The 16,179-nt window shown below is 38.5% G+C and overlaps 1 protein-coding gene across 1 annotated transcript in view; it reads right to left on the bottom strand.

Annotated features, from left to right (window-relative positions):
* The window catches only part of SLC26A7 (solute carrier family 26 member 7), a 109,350-nt gene that overhangs the window by 40,784 nt on the left and 52,387 nt on the right, over window positions 1-16,179 (bottom strand). The window contains exons 6-8 of the mRNA XM_006742779.3: window positions 8,196-8,348; window positions 4,235-4,317; window positions 1,939-2,086 (exon numbers count right to left, since the gene is read on the bottom strand). Of these exons, the coding sequence (XP_006742842.2) occupies window positions 1,939-2,086; window positions 4,235-4,317; window positions 8,196-8,348 (384 nt within the window). The remainder of the gene's footprint in view (window positions 1-1,938; window positions 2,087-4,234; window positions 4,318-8,195; window positions 8,349-16,179) is intronic.

The following is a 16,179-nucleotide window of genomic DNA, read 5'->3' as shown; positions in this document are numbered from 1 at the left end:
CAGGGACATCCTGTCAAAGGATGAGGCTCATTTGTATTCAATTTCTATGCTCCCCATTTGTTGTGACTTAACCATTATTTAAAAAAAAAAAAAATAGCTAACTTTTATTGAGTGCTTACAACAAGCCAGAAACTGTTCTAAGCATTTAATGCTCATAACCACCTTCTACGGAAATACTCCCACCACTCCACCAATGACCTCCACAATGCTAAATCCAGTGGTTATTTCTTACCTACCTGACCTAAAAGTGGACTCTGAGATAGTTGCTCACTTCCTCCTCCTTAAAGGTTCCTTCTAGGTCCTCCTAGGACCTCACACCCTCCTGTTTTCCTCCTACCTCCCTGGCCACCACTTCTCCATTTTCTTTATGGTTCTTTCTCATCTAACCAATCACAAATATTGGACCACTTCTCTCTCTGATCTTAGCTACCCAAATACACATTGACAACTCTCAAATTTACATCTCTAGCCTGGGCCACTCTTCTGTACTTCAGACTCATACGGCCAACCTGCTACTTAGGATCTCCATGTGGATGGCTGACAGGTATCCCAAACTTAACCAAAACGGGTTATTGCTCTCTACCATCCCCAACCGGGTCCTCCCACATTCTTCCCCACCTCAAGTTCCAGTTGCTTAGACCAAAAGCATTAGAGATATTTTTTACTCCTTCCCCTTTTCCCAGAGGGTATCCACATCCAATCCAGAATCCGTCTACTTCTCATCTCTTGTACTGTTATATCCGGGTCCAAGTCATCAAATGTCACCTGGATTATTGCAAAAGCCTCCTGATGTTTTCCTGCTTCTGCTGTTGCCAGTAAACAAAACAGGCAAACATCCCTGCCCTCAGAGAGCTAGCACTCTAGTGAGCAAATGCTGACACTAAACAAGATTAATATGAAAAGCAAAGCAGAGAAGGGAGTGGAAAAATCTGCGTTTAGGATTTTAGTTTACCAAGGAAGGCCTCCCTGAGAAGGGAACATTTGAATAAAAGAGGCATGCAGATATCTGAGAGAACAGAGTTCTTGGCAAAGAGAGCATCAAGTACAAATGTCCTGAGTCAGAAACATGATTAGTGGGGCCAAGGTAAAGCAAGGCAGTAAGTGTGGCAAAGACAGAGTGTAAAAGGATATGAGATCACAGAGGACAGGGATGGTGGCAGGTCGTGAAGGGCCCTGTAAGCTTTGGAAAAGAGGCATTTTATCTGCACATGATGGGAAGCCATTGGGAGGGTTTGAGATGAGGAACGACATGGTCTGTCATATACCATTGCATCCCTTGTTCCTAGACCAGTGTCTGGGACATGGTAGAGGTCAATACACATCTGTTAAATGAATAAATCTGTGTTGTTTTTTTTTTCACAGATAACAAAATGGGGCACAGAACCAATTAAGGGCACATAGTGTTAGAGTGAGATTTAGACACAGGTAATAGGCCGTTCATAACCACTATTCCACATCTACCTCTGCAGAACTGTGCAGACATGTAGGGCCACAGGATTGAAATAAGAAACTAGCAGAAGTCAATTCAGAAATATAATCAGTAAAATTTTCATTCTTTGGTATTCTTAGAATAAACCCTTGCACCCTTTAGTTTTTTACTAACACGAATAAGTAATACTAGTGTTATTTTTACTTTGAAATCCATGATTTTTAAAAGTCAGCATGCAATGAGAAATATATGTAGATTCTATCCTAAAATCAGAAAGGACATCAAGATGTCCCTCTCCCTATGGAAAAAAAAAATGTATATTATAAACCAACCCATGAAGGCCACATTTTCAGCTTTCTATGAATGATTTAGAGATTTTTGTTTTGTTCTACCCATTCTTGCTATACACTTAGGAAAGTTATATTTCTCGTAAGTTCAACATTCTCAGGGTCTGGTAGTACGGAGTACCAGACACAACAGCCGTGGAGGGGGGCTGAGGCGTACTCCACCTGGTTGTCATCAACTGAATATTTGTATTTTTTGGCAGATCCTTGAGCCAGAGCCAGGGAGGCCACATAGCCGACGAGTGCCACTCCAAAAGCTTCAGTGATTACTGCAGAGAGGACATTCATCGGGGGAGCTCTAGGTGGAGGGATTCTATGGAAAGAAAGACCATACTGAAGTCATCAATTTTCATGTAATTTCTGTAGCAACTTGCACTGAGTTCAACTGTGGTAATGACTACGAAGTTTACACAGAAAAAGTGAAACACTCATGTGAAAACCAGGCAGCCTTGCAGTTAGAAGTGCTTTGTTTTCAATATTATTTAGCAGAAAGGCAAAATCACAAGGATCGCCACAGAGACGGGCTCCATGCATCCATCGGCATTTACGCCCAGGTTACGCTACAGAACTCTGACTCGACAAAAATTTCCTGTATCAGAACAAAAGCAAATCTCGAGTGTTCTTTCATTCAAACCTTTCCAAATACGTATTTGGCAGGCATTAAAAACTGTACTTCCTGCGCTGAGTACTACAGTGTTGTATGCAAACAATGGTTTACTGTGAGCTACAATTCTTGAGCTAATCCCTAAATGGGCCATTGAGTTCATAATCTTAATTATGTTTTTAACTCAATCCTTTCACAGTACACTTAACTATGCATCACATATGTTAAGAAAAATGTCTGTAAAGGCTCCATCTACCCTCTATTGCAAAATACAGTTCCCCAGTTTTAAAGAAGTGTTTAAAATACTTCTTTCAACTAATACCCAGCCATTGTCTCCTTGTCTTTTGAAAACCACTTGAGCCAAGGGACCTTGTTTATTTATCCCTGATGATGCTTTGGAGGACTTACTTCTCCTCCAAAAACAAACAAACAAAAAATCCCTCTGGGGAAAAAGTAGAAGAAAAAGGGAAGATAAATCATGTTGACTTAATATCAGCAAGAAAGTGGAATGTTCAGCCCTCTCAATTAGCTGTTTCATTTAATCGTCCACACAACCCACCCTGAGTACCACTCGTGCACTCTACGGTGGAGAGAACATTTTAAGAAAGTTTAGGTAAGGCATCTAAATCACAAAGTGAATGGTAGAGCTGGGGTTCACTGTCTCTTTTCAATGCCACACTCTTTCTATAATTCCTTCAGAGAATGGGTCTGGAAAGGTCATTCAAAATAAAGGAGAATTAAGGCAGGTGGGGGAGAGGCATGATTTATTTTATCCACTTACTAAAGTTTACACCCAAGAGAAATTGATTCGTAACATTACAGGCCCTAAGATATCTTAATATGATATACAAGAATGCTGCCATTTCAAAGTATAAGAACTTTTGTTTCATAAAAATTGAGCTTGCCTAATTATTAATAACAATAAACTGACCTAGTCAATAAATTGACTTCTGAAGGTGGAAAAGTAGAGAACCCTAAAGAAAACCCAAGTTGATTTAAATAATAACCATTAGCCTGCATCTACATAAAGGTTAAAGGTTAAAGACAGATTTTTTTAATTATCTAATTTATTTAATTATCTTTTCAACCTCTACTGTTCCTCCATTTTAATGTAATTAGAAACCAAAATTTGGGACTGGAAGATAAAAATATAGAGGAAACAACTGTAACTTTGCCCCACATTCATAAATACCGGTATATATACAGCCCATTAGGAGGGAATAACCCTATGGACACCCCTCTCTTCCCTAAGATGTCTTTGTGTTCCTTCAGGCTATATTTGCCTCAATGTTTTGCCCTTTTAGGGTGAACACTTCTTGTTAACCTTCCTCTTAGGGTCCAGAGGACGGCTTTGAGAAAACCATACCCTCTGCTCTACTTCTACCCTCTCTTACCATTATACACCACCCAGGCCTATGGGGTAGCTATTTCAGATGATGCTTGTGTGCTTTTAGTACGTTTTAAGTGAAATAAAAATAGTCATAAGAATACATGAGTGGAATAGGGAACAATAAATCTCAGAGCATGACTATAATTTGAAAATTCAATGCCCTCCTTTTTTCCCCAAATAATATCTTTGTAAATAATTTCCAAATCTTTTACCTGAAGCAATGCTGTATAAAATAGTTGTCAGCTTCCCTAGTAATAGGTACACAGTTTAAGAAGTTACTCTTTCTCCATAGGTGTATTGTTTGTTTCTATCATTTTCAAATAGAAATTAATTAGAATTTGTCCTATAGAGGGCCTTTGAAAGAAATGAAATCCATAGCCACCTACTCCAAGACCTTTCCTCCATCAAAAACAAACAAACAAACAAACAAACAAACACAAAAGAAAGAAAGAAAAAGACTACATTACCCTTCTGGAATATGACCAACTACTTCTAATCCATATGTGATTTCCATATTGGTACAATAACAAGCAAATGATGCAGCAATAATCTGTGTGGTTCCATTTGAAAAAAGAAAAAGAAAATTATTACTGGCCTCTCAAACACCTTGAAACTACTTCTAAAAGTAAACATTGTTTATGTGTCCCATGATTGTCAAGAGTAATGTAGCAGTTGCACAGACTTTTAAAAATTAAGAAAATCTTAAGAATCAAAAAAATGCCTCTGAAATTTGAGCACACTTGCTTTGCAGTCTCAAAAATCAAATGGCCTCCCAATAATATAGTTTTTCTAATATCCTTCCCAAACTGTCAATCCAATTGTGACTGATTTTGAAGGGGCACAGAATAGAATATAGGAGTGTATGTGTGTGTGTACAGATATTACAACCAACCTAAATACTTGTCTCCTGGAACATGAAGGAATGCTTTATAACACAGCATGACTTCCCTCTATGATGCCAACTTTTCAAGAGTTTGAGATGTTGCATTAATATACCTATATAGGTTAGTAACCAATGATGATTTACAGTCTCCTTGTAATTTTGAATTTTGAGCTTTTACTATTTCTTGAAGTAAAATACACTAGTTAATAATATGCTGGACTCACTGTTTTTAAAATTACCTCCATGGAGTCTCAGGTTCCCTATGCTCTATATGACCTATGATAGGCAAGTTCAGGTGTTCTCTGCCTGTATACATCATCACCTTTAAAATGTATGTTCAGAACCCGGTTCAGTCTCTGTTATTCTAGCCATGCCACCCCCATGTTTTCCATCCATTTTCACATTCTCTTTTCATTCTTCTTGTAATTTTAGTAGGTACTGGAAATTTCACATGGTTACGGTATCAGTTTGGTATTAGCTTGTAACTACTTATATACTATACTTTTTTTGTTAAAAAGAGACATACCAATTATCTGTTTAAAGTACAAATTTACCGGGCGCCTGGGTGGCTCAGTTGGTTGGGCGACTGCCTTCGGCTCAGGTCATGATCCTGGAATCCCTGGATCGAGTCCCGCATCGGGCTCCCTGCTCGGCAGGGAGTCTGCTTCTCCCTCTGACCCTCCCCCCTCTCATGTGCTCTCACTCTCTCTCTCAAATAAATAAATAAAATCTTTAAAAAAATAAAGTACAAATTTACCATACACATGACAGAAAAAAAAGGTATAACAAAATCACATTAGCAAATTAAGACATATTTAGCAATTAATGCCCAATAATATTATTTTGTAGGGATTTTTCCTATCTGTGTATTTCTGTTCTCTGTAATGATATTTAACTGAATTTACAGAGGGCTTTAAAACATCAAATAGACTTAAAAAGCAAAACAGCCTTGAGGATTTTTTTAAAAGGCAACAAAACTGCACAGGTTATATTGTTAAACTTAATAAATATTATGATATAATAGTGTTATCTGATGAAGAATAAGTAGTTAAAAGTTCAGGTTATTAGAATCAGAAGCATTAACATATTCAAAAATTCCTCAGATGATTAATAAATTTTAATTGTTAATAAGTTCCATGAAATATTTATATCAGGTCAGAAAATACTGTGAGCTGTAAAAGAAAATATGCCATAGCCACAAAATATTGGTTCCTTATTGAAAATGGAAGAATATGCGATGTTCAATACCTATAGTCAATATTAAAATTAACTAACTTAAGCCACTGATTGGCTTTCAGACAATGTCTTATTTCCTCACTATATCTCTTTGCCAAAATTAAACTTCCTTTATCAGCTGAATCATTGGTGCCTCTTCAATGTTATTTTAATATTACATATGTGTATAAGGCCAGCACTGACCTTAGACTTGGGCAACAGGGGATCCCAGTCCAGGCAGGCCCAGTGCTTTAGGCAGTTCTGATCTGGTCCTCCTCTAACTGTAGTGCTCCCCATAAAATGAGAGCTTTGTAAGGGTGAGGGGATGTGCACAACTCACCAGTACTCATCTTTCTGGACCACACTTTGGATACTCAGGAATCTACAGTTTCCTGCTCCAATGGCCCCAAGCCTGTTCCCCCCAGGTTCATCCTCCCAGTGTGGCCCATGAAGAGGTCTGGGAACAGTTTTGGTGATGAAAGAGTAAGGATGTGTTTGGAGCTTGGATACTGGGGCAGGAATAGCCACACATATACATACGAATCCCCTTGTAGGTGAGACAGAGCTGGAGTAGGAAGAGAAGGGTCAGGCCAAGGAGTGGGCTCTCCCCATGCTGCCTCATTCTGGCAGAACTCAAACAATGGAGAATTCTCTATTCTGACCTTTCAAGGTAATCACTAAGGTGTTTTAGTCAATATAGGAAAACAGAACCTGTTTTTTGTTTGTTTGTTTTTTGGGTTTTTTGGGTTTCTTTGGAGAGAGAGCGCACGCAAGCGGGGTGGGGAAGGAGGAGCAGGGGGAGAGGGAGAGAGAGAATCTTAGGTAGGCTCCATGTCCAACATGGAGTCCTACATGGGGCTCAAACTCACAACGCTGGGATCATGACCTGAGCTGAAATCAGGAGTCAGATGCTTAACCAACTGAACTACCTAGGCACCCCAGAACATGTTTTATTTAACACTTTGATCTATAACTTTTAAGTATTGGGGCCTGCATTAGTACTTTTACCTTGGATCTTGCAAATATTAGGGGCAACCTTGTATAAGAATTACCTCTCCTTTTTTTTATAAGGATAAAGGATAATTCTTACTACTTTTACACTGAATAAGTAACTTTTTTATTACTAGCTCAAAGGCCTTGTTACCTACGATTATTTTCAGTTTTTGGTTTCATGCAACTTATATAATAAAGCTTCCCAAGATATAATAAGATTTCTTAATACCTATAGGATTTTGGAATAAAATGGTATGTTTCACAGTTGTTGCTGTGAGAACTACTAATAATCACAGTACCCTCCACTTTTACGGCTTATTTGAAATACACACAAACACACATACATTATATAGATCACATATGTTACATGGATCTCCATAAATTATCAGGAGTATAGAATCATACAAGGTCTAGCTATGGAGAGAGGCCATCCATCTGAGTTCTACAGAAGTCACAGTCCTCAGAGATAATTTCCAACGTGCTAGGCTTATCTATTTATGTAAACCTACACCATTTCAGCAATATGAATGAATATTTCAAGAGGTGAAATTATTTAGATACCACTTGTTCTGTACATGTGTAACCCAAAGACCATTAAAAAACTAAAGCCAATTAATGATTAAGTTAGTAGACTGTGGTTGTGTTAACATTACATTTTCAACTTAGTGCTTTGCTTAATTAAGAGTTCCCATTAGAGGCTCTTAAAATTTCAAAATGTGTTTTTTAATGCATAATCCATAAACCTTAAACCATAAACCTTAACGCAAAGTATAATTCATTGTTTTGCCAGGTATAGCAACAAAAAATATCTTAGAGAACCAGCCCTGGCCAGTGAAAATCATGAGTATCCTTTCAACAAAGCAAAATTAGGTCAGTAAAAAAAAAAAAAGTGTTAATAACTCTACCAATCATTAATGGACATTTGTCAACTGATAATATTTCTATGTATATCATTACAGATGCCACATCAATAGAATGTGATGTCCCTTTTTATTGCTTTGGAAAGAATCATTCCAGAAATCTTTTGAGTCTCACCCTCAGAAATGTCTCCTAATTTAAAATCTTAAGCTATATGTTCTATTATTTATGTAAAAAAATTACAAGCATATGAGAAATGCTGTGTAAATTGAAAACACGTGTGCCTCCTTTTTAAAATTATTTACTCAAAATGTTTCCTGTTCTTACATTAATGTATAGCCATGCAAAATTAGCCCTCCTTTAATGAGAGACAGGAATAGCTGTGGGTTACTGCAGACAATATAGTGCACCTCGGCAGGTTACCCCAACAACTGGCAAGTACTGTAAGGCAGAATGCTAAATGTTGATTTCATACTTACCAAAACTAAATCAACAGGAAGAACAACTTTAATTTTGCTTTTAAACTGTTCATTCAGCTCTTTAACCAGAACGAGCACCACGATGCTCAGCAAGGATAACAGCAGTGCTTCCAGTCGGACAAATTTGATGTTTTCAAAGACATAGGTGTAGATCTACAGTGATGAGGAAACATACAAACAAAACTCAGAGTTATCCACAACAGACCAACACTGAAATCTGGCTCCAAATGAACTCAGCGATATTTCACAAAAATATGTTAAGGGGTGGGGTGTGGAAAGGTGGGGCCTAAAGGGTGGTCAGTGCTGATGCTGAGCAAGCTATAATTCACTTGCATGTACAAAATTGCTTTGTCCATGACTCTTCCACTAAACTCAGTGTTCACTCCTTCCTATATAAGGACACTGCTAGAGAGGATGATTCTTCCGGGTCCTTCGATGGGCAGGGATGCTGAAACTCATTACCTACATGAAGATTCATTCATACTCCAGGATCAAACATGCACAGGCACTTTAAATATCTATGGATGCATCTGGAAAGTTAAGAGCTCTGAATAAGGAGATATTTGCATTTAACTGTATCTTCCAAATTTTCTCTTGCGAAGATACATCACTTGTATAATTTCAAAGGTTTTAAATAGGCCTTAAATGCTTATCTTCAACATGTCCCTTAACTCCTCCTTCTGTTGGATCATGCTGACTCTGGTTTTTAAAAGCTCATTTCTATTTGTCCACCAGGGATTCTTCAAGTCATTTCAGGTGATAAAAACTAGCTTTTACTCTAGTTCACAGGCTATTCTCACAGCAACCCAACTGGTTGGCATTCTTTGGCCTCTCTTTTTACTATCTCAACTATAAGGTGACCACAGCTAAAAATAATGGATCAAAATATTACATACACAATGGACCAAAAGAGCTCACATAGACTATGTTCTTTAGCATCTCCTAAAATTCTGCTCAGTAGGTTTCCTAATCAAAGGACTTAACCATCTGGTCCAGAGATCTGGTCCAGAGATGGTGTAAGGAGGTACATCATGCTATCTGAACCTGGATTCTAGATGTTAAACGTTATCATTAACACTGTAATGTGTTAAATAAACTCAGTTAAAATGGAGCCTCACTGGGTGAAAGGGACCAGAGTATAATGTAGGTAATCCAGAATCCCTTTTGTCCACACAGTTTAAAAACAAAACAACAACAAAAACCAAAGCAAAACAAACAAACAAAACAAACCAAAAAAACCCACTACTTGTGTATCAGATACAATAAGGAATAATTAGGGATCAGAATAGCTTTACCTGTTATCTTTTTCACAGTATTCTATTTTATCCTACACTACCTGGAAAGAAAATTAGGTCCTACAATATCATAGTTATCTGAGGCGCAGACAGTATTTTTTCCTGTCTCTCTATGTTGTGGATGATAATTGTTCACAGGATTCCTACAGCAAGCGAAGGAGCAAGTTCTGTTTCTCATAGTCACCCCTTATTCAAAGCCAGGGACTAAAATCCAAAATGCTACTCAGTGAAATATATTCTATAGGGGGTAGGGTTAGAGGAATCTCAAGATAATTCTGTCCAAATACATAGCTTTCTGATGATTTAAGGACAAAAATGAGAATATCATTCAGATGATTTGTCAAGAAAAAACACAAGCATCCAAATGTTTTAAAGCATTTAGAGGATTATTCCTTCTGTTTTATCCATGGTATTAAAAGTATGCCATGAGACTGCCTATATGGGGTGGGGGGAACTATGCTCAACTGCCAAGCCATACCAAATTTGCTGTAATGTGCATTTTGTGAGCATGTGTTTGCAGTAATAAAAATGACCACCCCAGAATGAAAGGAATGAGAAAAGCCCCTCAGGGTTTTTATCGTCTGTCTGGGTTAAACAACAACTTGTAGAGCAAAGCACGTCTCACAAGATGCTCCAGAAGAGCGTGGGTGTGGGCAAAGGCTTGTCACAACCAGCATGAAGAACACAATAGAAAAGCAGGGTGATGAGGAGTGTCATCCTAATGACTGGCATGTGGTCCCACATAGAGAAGTCACAGCAAAAGTCAGCTTGTAGGCCCTGAGTGGCATATGGAAACAGAGAGAGGAACAGGGATAGGGATACAAACACACATACGCACAAATACAAACACATATTTACATATCCTCGTTTAATACAGGTCTAGGCATCGTAAGCACACATTAAAATTTACCATTTCTTGGGGCGCCTGAGTGGCTCAGTCAGTTAAGCGACCGCCTTCAGCTCAGGTCATGATCCTGGAATCCCAGGATTGAGCTCCATGTCGAGCTCCCTGCTCAGTGAGGAGCCTGCTTCTCCCCTCCCCCCTTGCTCGTGCTTTCTCTCTCTCTCTCAAATAAATAAAATCTAAAAATAAATAAATAAATAAATAAATAAAATTTCTCATTTCTCATATAAATCCAGTTATCTGAGAATGCTATCACGCACTAAGCTTCAGTGGGTAAAAATCCCTACTGAAGAGCATCTTTCACTTCTCAGACCTCAGAAGAGCAGAGGCAGTTTATATGTGTATGGATAAATAAATAAGTTGTTTCATCAGAACTGATTAAACAGTCAGTTTAGTAAAATAGAAGTTTAGTTCATTTTGAAACTATAATACTAGTTCTTTAAACTGACCATTTACTATAATGACATTAAATGAAAAATATTGATAATGTTTAAACAAATCCATTTTGAGATATTTCAAAGAATAAAAGTAGCCTATTCATAATACATATGTTGTTTCATACTGCTTTCTTTACAGAGGAGACTTTTCTGAAGCACTTAATAGACATTTGCACACCCACACACAAATTTTTTTTAAAGATTTTATTTATTTATTTATTTATTTGAGAGAGAGAAAACGAGAGCGTGAGAGAACACAAAAAGGGGGAGAAGTAGAAGGAGAGGGAGAAGCAGACTTCCCACTGAGCAGGGAGCCTGATGTGGGGCTGGATCTCAGGAGCCCAAGATCATGACCTGAGCCCAATGCAGCCGCTTAACTGACTGAACCACCCAGGTGCCCCAACAAATTTATTTATATAATGTGTTCTCATCTGAGTTGGCCATTCTTGTTTTTTTTTTTTTTTCTTTAACTGATGGATTCTCAACTTCTAGAATAATGTCTGGCAGATGGACACTCAATAAATACTGCTGAATGAATAAATACTTTGGCCTAATGTAGTAAAAATAATAATAAATCTGTAAATAGGAGACTTTAACTTGAATAAGCAGAATGATGAAGAGAGGGAGGACCCAGACTCTTCTTTTCTCATTATCAATATTTGAGCTATATCACATTAAGGGGATTTGTAGTTATCATCTATTAATTCACTCAACATGTTTATTGAGGTTTTATTATATGCAAGGTCTTGAGCTAAATATTAAAGCTACTATTGCAGTAAATTTCAAATGATCGATTTTTTATATCTTCTATCTGATCCAAATAATCAGATTTTTAATAACTCCACTTTTATAAGAATGAAGCAAAAACTCATATTCAGTCTTTAATTAAGGAAAAAAATAAATAAGCAAAGGAGGTCGTACCCTTTCAATAGTTTCTGGGGTCATACCCATTCAATAGTTTCTCATTATGTAACTGAAAAAGCTAAATTATGTCCATTTTGTTAAACTTCATAAGGCAGAGAGAAAGATCTTAAATGTTTAGAAATATTAAGAAGTATTAAAAATGAATGGATTTTCTGCCCAATACTCAATCAACCAGAAATTTCTATCAGCCAAATATCCTTTTCACTAGCATTCTGCATGCTTTAGGTTTTGCTATCATGAAATCTCCATGATAGAAAAAAATAGTTTTAATATTTTAACTACATAATGCTATCATTGACAATTCTTCAGTAACAATGATGAGTATATTTCTGAACTATCTATAAAGGGACCCCGTGAAATATGCTAACATATATTTTATGCCAAAAAGAACATATAAACCCTTTAGTATTATTTTATCATTCCTGTGCTATTTTTGTATTAGGAATCTGTCATAAATCACTTTATGCTTCGCTAGAGAAACAACAGAGTGATGGTACAATCAGCAAACCTTAATAAAGCTGTCAGCATGCTACTTTATGGTAGGTATAAAGTACTAATCTGTAATCCATGAGTCTTGATTCCCAATATATGATTTTGAGTCTGTCGTCAACCACAAAACCAGGAATATCTCTAGAAAAAAAACTGTAACATTCATAAATGCTTGCTACCATGTGGCATCATCTGTGCACAGACATATGTTTCAAATCCAACAAGAGCACTTACAAGAGACAGAAGAGGAGGAGACGTGAACACAGAGCAGAAGGGGCTTTGGGGTAACAGAGGCAGAGTCTGGTTGATGTAGCCACAAGCCAAGGAATGCCTGGAGCCACCAGAAGCTGAAAGTCAAGGAAGGATTCCCCTAGAACCTCCAGAGAGATCGTAGCCCTGCTAATACCTTGATTTTTGGACTTCTGGAGTCCAGAAATGTGAGAATAAAGTTCTCTGTGTTAAGTCACCAAGTTTCTGGTAATTTGTAACAGTAGCCACAGGTCACTAACATAGTTACCAAGTCAAATGCTTCTCATTGTTGAGACAACTCAAAGAGGGTGTTATGGACTCAATGGGTTCCCCTAAAATTCATATGCTGAGACCCTAACGCCCAGTACCTCCTAAGGTGACTATATTTGGAGAGAGGGCCTTCAAAGAGGTAATTAAATTAAAATGAGGCCATTAGAGTGGGCTCTAATCCAATCTGACTGGTGCCCTTATAAAAAGAGGAGATGAGGACATACAGAGAGACACTGGGGATGTGTATGCCCAGAGGGAAGACCATGTGAAGAGGCCAGAGGGTGGCCATCCACAAGCCAAGGAGAGAAGCCAAAGAGGAAGCCACCGCGCTGGCACCTGGATGATGTCCAGCCTCCAGAACTGTGAGAAGATCCAGTTCTGCTGTTGGATCCATCTAGCCTGTGGCCGTTTATTACAGCAGTCGTACCAAACGAACACAGAGGGTAGAGGCAACTCAGACCTTTACCTTTGGGATTTCATATATACCTACGAAACTCCCCCCCTCTTCAAGTTAACTAAGAGGGAAGTCTTTAAAACACAAAGTGAAACTCGGGGCGCCTGGGTGGCTCAGTCGTTAAGCGTCTGCCTTCGGCTCAGGTCATGATCCCGGAGTCCTGGGATCAAGCCCCACCTCGGGCTCCCTGCTCAGCGGGAAGTCTGCTTCTCCCTCTCCCACTCCCCCTGCTTGGGTTCCTTCTCTAGCTGTCTCTCTCTCTGTCAAATAAATAAATAAAATCTTAAAAAAAAAAAAAACACTAAGTAAAACTAAACAGAAAGCTTTTAGTAACCGTCACTAAATGATTAGCACCATTAAGAGAGAAGCAAGCTGATGTAAGCATCTATCCCAGATAAATAGGCCTGGTGGACAGCTGTGGCAAGGATCTTGACAAAAGTGCCTAACGAAAGCAGTATTTAGAAGACAGTTGTCAGAGCCCAAAAGGCCTCAGAAATCAAGCAGTTGAACACACTCATTCTATTAATGTAGAAATCTAGGCTCCCAAGACTAGTGACTTATCTTAGGTGACTTGGCTTGTGAGTGACAGAGTCAGGACTGTGACGCAGGTTCCCCGAACCCTAGACCAACCTATTCACCATTTTACCAATGCCTCCCCCACTATTCTCTTATTTTAGTCCAGCAAGCAACTGTTCCAAACTTCCCTGATGCTTCCTGTTTGCCTCGGAATATTGGGGTGGGGGGAGGAGGAGACACCAACCCTTTGAAGGTGAGACCACCTTGGAGCATGCAGTCTTTGATTTGTCTTTGATTCTGTTAGTGGTGGGATTTGGTGGCACCTAGCTGCTTCTCGGGCAAACCAACGCTTCTCACACCTGGCCTTGCATCTTCAACATCAGTAGCAGAATCATGCAAGGAGCCTTCTAACTTGATTCTAAAAGCTGTGAGTACAGGGACCATGACTGTTTTTCTTAACATATTCATATTTGATGAAAGTCTCCTTGCATCCATACAGTACATTCACCTTAACCCCTTCTTCCCACCCTGAACAGAGGGGAATTTTCATATTTTCACTACCACATGCAGATATGGGGAGGGCAGCTTGTGGTAGAAAGAACAGGACAGCCTATTTCAGTATCACCATTCTCTAGAAGAGCAGGGGGACTAACATTTCTAGGCACTAGGCTATCTTATGTGCAGTGACTAATTTCCCAGTTAATACAAGATGAGTATTATCATTTCTCCTTTGCTCTATCCCATTACCCACCTTCAATTACATGACCTGGCTTCCTTCATTAACATTATCTGGGATGATTTTGTTCACCCATCTGTCTCCTCCTGCCCTATTTCATGCCTTCCTCAGTATTTCAATAAAAATCCATGGGAACAGGGATATTATTTCTCAACCATATCCTCAATGCCAAAGAGGCAGTCAGTTACTATTTGCTGAGGAAATCTATTCTAGTGGTTCTTAAATCAAGGATGCATGCATACTAATCTCTTCCCCTCCATGTGTAGTTCCTAAAATCTCCCCAAATTAGTCTGTTGAAGATTTCTGGTTTTGAAGCCTCACACTTAGTCCAACTCTCCCACCTGGCAGGTGGGGAGACAAGTCTACTCTCAGCCCTGGCAGCTTTCACATCCTTGAGGCCTTTAAACATGAGCTACAGTTGCCCAGACACACCCTCTCCCTGCCTCAACTCACTTTCAACTTCATTATATTTGAATCCCATCTCTAAGCAGAAATAGATTCTGCTTGGAGATCCCTAAAGCCATATCCAATCCCTCCAAAATTGATGTTGGTACTAGTTCTCTCCCTTCTTAAGAATTTGATGTCTCCTATAAACTTTGCCTACATATCATTGTATCATTAAACATTTTAGGATCAGTATTGTTAAATCAAACTCCTCAAATCCCTCTACTTCCTAAAGTAGCGCAAACAGAAAAGCAAGAGAAATATATGAAGCTGAAAGCTTAACCCTAGGCTGTGTTTTCATGAATACAAACAAAACCAAAACCTCCAGAGGTAGGAAAAAAACACATTCTATTTTTTTTTTTTTTTACTTAATAATATGCTAACTTCTGATCAACAAGTGCTTCTCACATTGGGAATAAATCCATTCACTATTGCTTTAAGGGATAAATTAAGTCTGCAACCAAAATGTGAACTAGGGGATGTATGGTGTGTTAGACATTAGAAACAACACAGCACACAAAACTCACAACTCATACAACGAAGTGCACCACGGCCTCGGTGGCATCTGGCCATCCCTTGTTTAGAAGACGAAGTTTAATATGAATTATTGAACAGGGATTTTGTAGTGCTACATTTTTCAGTGAATTGTGGGGGATAGGGAGAGCTCAACCCAAGATGTTTGAGTTGCAAAAATATCTGCTCTCCGATTTAAAATTTTAAAGTAACCTTTGTTACAAATTTCCATATAATTGTTCCGTAACCAAATTAAACCTGCCACATTCTCTATCCCCAGCATCATTGATTGAACCAAGCTGAGATGAACATTCCTTTCCTCTCCCCTTCAATTTATTCTGTCCATTTTTCAGGGTATATTGAACATCCCTGCAATTCACAATAGACATGTCACAATAACTGCAGAGAAGACATAGGCTTTCATAAACCACCAAAGCGTGTTCTTGATTCAGAATTCCCAGAGGGCCTAGATCTTCAAAGTAGATTTATTCTCCACATATAAACCTCATTTGTACATATTTAATTGTGATCTCATTCTCTATTTAAAAAAATGTTTCATTGGCTCTGATTTCCTTCTGACGTTTCTATCCCATTTTATTAACATTCTTGGTCTCTGCTTTGCAGCCTTCATGGATATCCAAACTAGAAAAGTACTTTCGTATACTTCAGGGATGGGGGTGGGAATGAAACTCTTTTTCAGTCCTGAAACTCCTCAGATTTAAGGAAGGAAATAAAAACGTCCAAGAAGGGTAA

Source organism: Leptonychotes weddellii, chromosome 4, assembly GCF_054177405.1.
Source record: "Leptonychotes weddellii isolate Sample4059 chromosome 4, ASM5417740v2, whole genome shotgun sequence".
In the NCBI taxonomy this organism is placed as follows: Eukaryota; Metazoa; Chordata; class Mammalia; order Carnivora; family Phocidae; genus Leptonychotes; species Leptonychotes weddellii.
This window is presented reverse-complemented; position numbering and strand designations above follow the sequence as displayed.